We start from the raw sequence: 1818 nt of genomic DNA, 5'->3' as shown, positions 1-1818 counted from the left end.
GTGAAGTTCAGCCATAGCTGAACTTTTTGATTCAACATTCTCTGATCTTTAAGAAGGAAAGTGCATGGATGTGGATCTGCTCCAATCCTAATACAAAACATTAAAGAAACATGAATGAGGTCTTTGTACGTACAGCTGTGTCACCCACCAATGAGGATCATAGGCCTGTTCTTCATCTGAGAGATACTGAACATGCCTGAAGAGAGAAAGAGGGATAAATTACAAATATTACAACAATCTGTGCGCATAATCCTAAAATTGTATGATGTATTGATTTCTACCTGCATGCTGTTTCTTCTTCCGGCCCACAGCGGCACCAATAATTTGCAGCAGCTCTTCATCGGACGCGCCAGAGCGTAAGACATCTCTGAGGGAGACCTCTGAGTTACCAAACAAACACACCTGAGAGAGGAGACGGACGGGAAAGAGTGAAAAGCTGTTTTCACAAATGCAATGCAGTCCAAATCCAAGATTAGACACGAAACAGATATTAACTAAATGGCTCCCTGGAGTCTGTGTAAAAAGTTCACTTTAATATCAAAAATTGCTTAAGAACTTAATAATAGATCAGTAGAGATGGTGGGAGAATAACCTACTTTTTATATTAAGCTAACAGCAGCAATAGCGTGCTTTATTCTGTAAGGTAAAGACTCGACAGTATTCTTAGAGAAAATCCCAACGATCAAGTGATCTGTTATGAACAAGCACTTTTGAGATGACGGGAAGGTAAAACTTCCTTTTAAACAGGGTCAGGGAGAGGCAGCCATCTGCTGCTGTGACGGGTTCTGGGGTAAGGGGAAAGAGAGAAGAAGAAAGAGAAGACAAAACAGAAAGAGAGCAGAAATAAAGCAGGTCAAAACAGACTAAGGGAGAGATTAGACACAATTCAATGACATGCTGTAGTGGTATGTAACACGTGGGGATATAAAAGAGGTGAGAGGTGAAGAAATACTCAGTCTATGACATTGGTCTCGATACAAACCCAAACAAATGTTGTATAATTTAATGAATTCAAATGCATCATAATAAACATTTCCTCTACTTTGCTCTGCAGCTCACTGTGGCCAATAGAAGACCTTCTGCCATATTCAGCTGAAGGCAGAGATGGCCTGTAGCTGACCTTACCAGTAGAAAGAGATGCCATCTTCCTATTGGGTAGACAGGCAGTCGTCATAGTTCACAGTGGTCAAAGTTACATTCTGCTGAACTTTGACCATAGCGCCTGCAACAGCTCTGTAGTTGTGCTTGTATCCTGTTGCTTGGTGCAAACCACTGAAATCAGTGTTTCAGAGTGAAGTGTATGCAGCCTCCTCTACACCTTCAGTGTATATTGATGCTAATTAGTTAAAAGTTTTGTCTCAAAAACAAAGGGAATGACCAGAAGGAGAATCAAAGGACCTTAATGGTGTAGAAAAAGGGACACTGATACATGAAGGTGAAGAAAAATGTATAAAAACAATAAGATTCTCATCAAAATTACGAAAAACTCAAGTAACAGCAAAAGATTCTGTCACTTATTAACAAATCACAAACCACCCTTTTTGCTCCACAACCTGCCGCCCACAAGCTCCGCCCATCTATAATTGCACACATGCATACATGAACATTTGTGCCATAGGACAATAACAGACCTCACGAACAGCTTTAAAGCTTTATCGGCTTTACCTTTAGGTTGCCGTCTGCAGTGATGCGTAAACGATTGCAGGAGCCACAGAAATGGTCGGACATGGAGGTGATGAAGCCCAGCTGACCTTTGAAGCCTGGCACTTTAAATGTCTGTTTCAAAACAGGGAAAAAAGTGAGAAATATACTTTCAAA

At 40.8% G+C, this 1818-nt stretch overlaps 1 protein-coding gene across 4 annotated transcripts in view; it reads right to left on the bottom strand.

The window, feature by feature from the left end:
- The window catches only part of mocs1 (molybdenum cofactor synthesis 1), a 13855-nt gene that overhangs the window by 1899 nt on the left and 10138 nt on the right, over window positions 1-1818 (bottom strand). For 2 of the 4 annotated variants that reach the window (XM_042225596.1, XM_042225595.1), the window contains exons 9-11: window positions 1666-1726; window positions 282-402; window positions 134-196 (exon numbers count right to left, since the gene is read on the bottom strand). In XM_042225596.1, coding sequence (XP_042081530.1) covers window positions 141-196; window positions 282-402; window positions 1666-1726 — 238 coding nt within the window. In that variant the 3' untranslated portion in view covers window positions 134-140. The other 2 variants (XM_042225594.1, XM_042225597.1) reach the window with 2 other exon arrangements.

Source organism: Haplochromis burtoni, unplaced genomic scaffold (assembly GCF_018398535.1).
Source record: "Haplochromis burtoni strain Fernald_Lab_line unplaced genomic scaffold, NCSU_Asbu1 Contig_176, whole genome shotgun sequence".
Classification (NCBI taxonomy): Eukaryota; Metazoa; Chordata; class Actinopteri; order Cichliformes; family Cichlidae; genus Haplochromis; species Haplochromis burtoni.
Note: the sequence above shows the minus strand (reverse complement) of the source record. Positions and strands in the feature narration are given on the sequence as shown.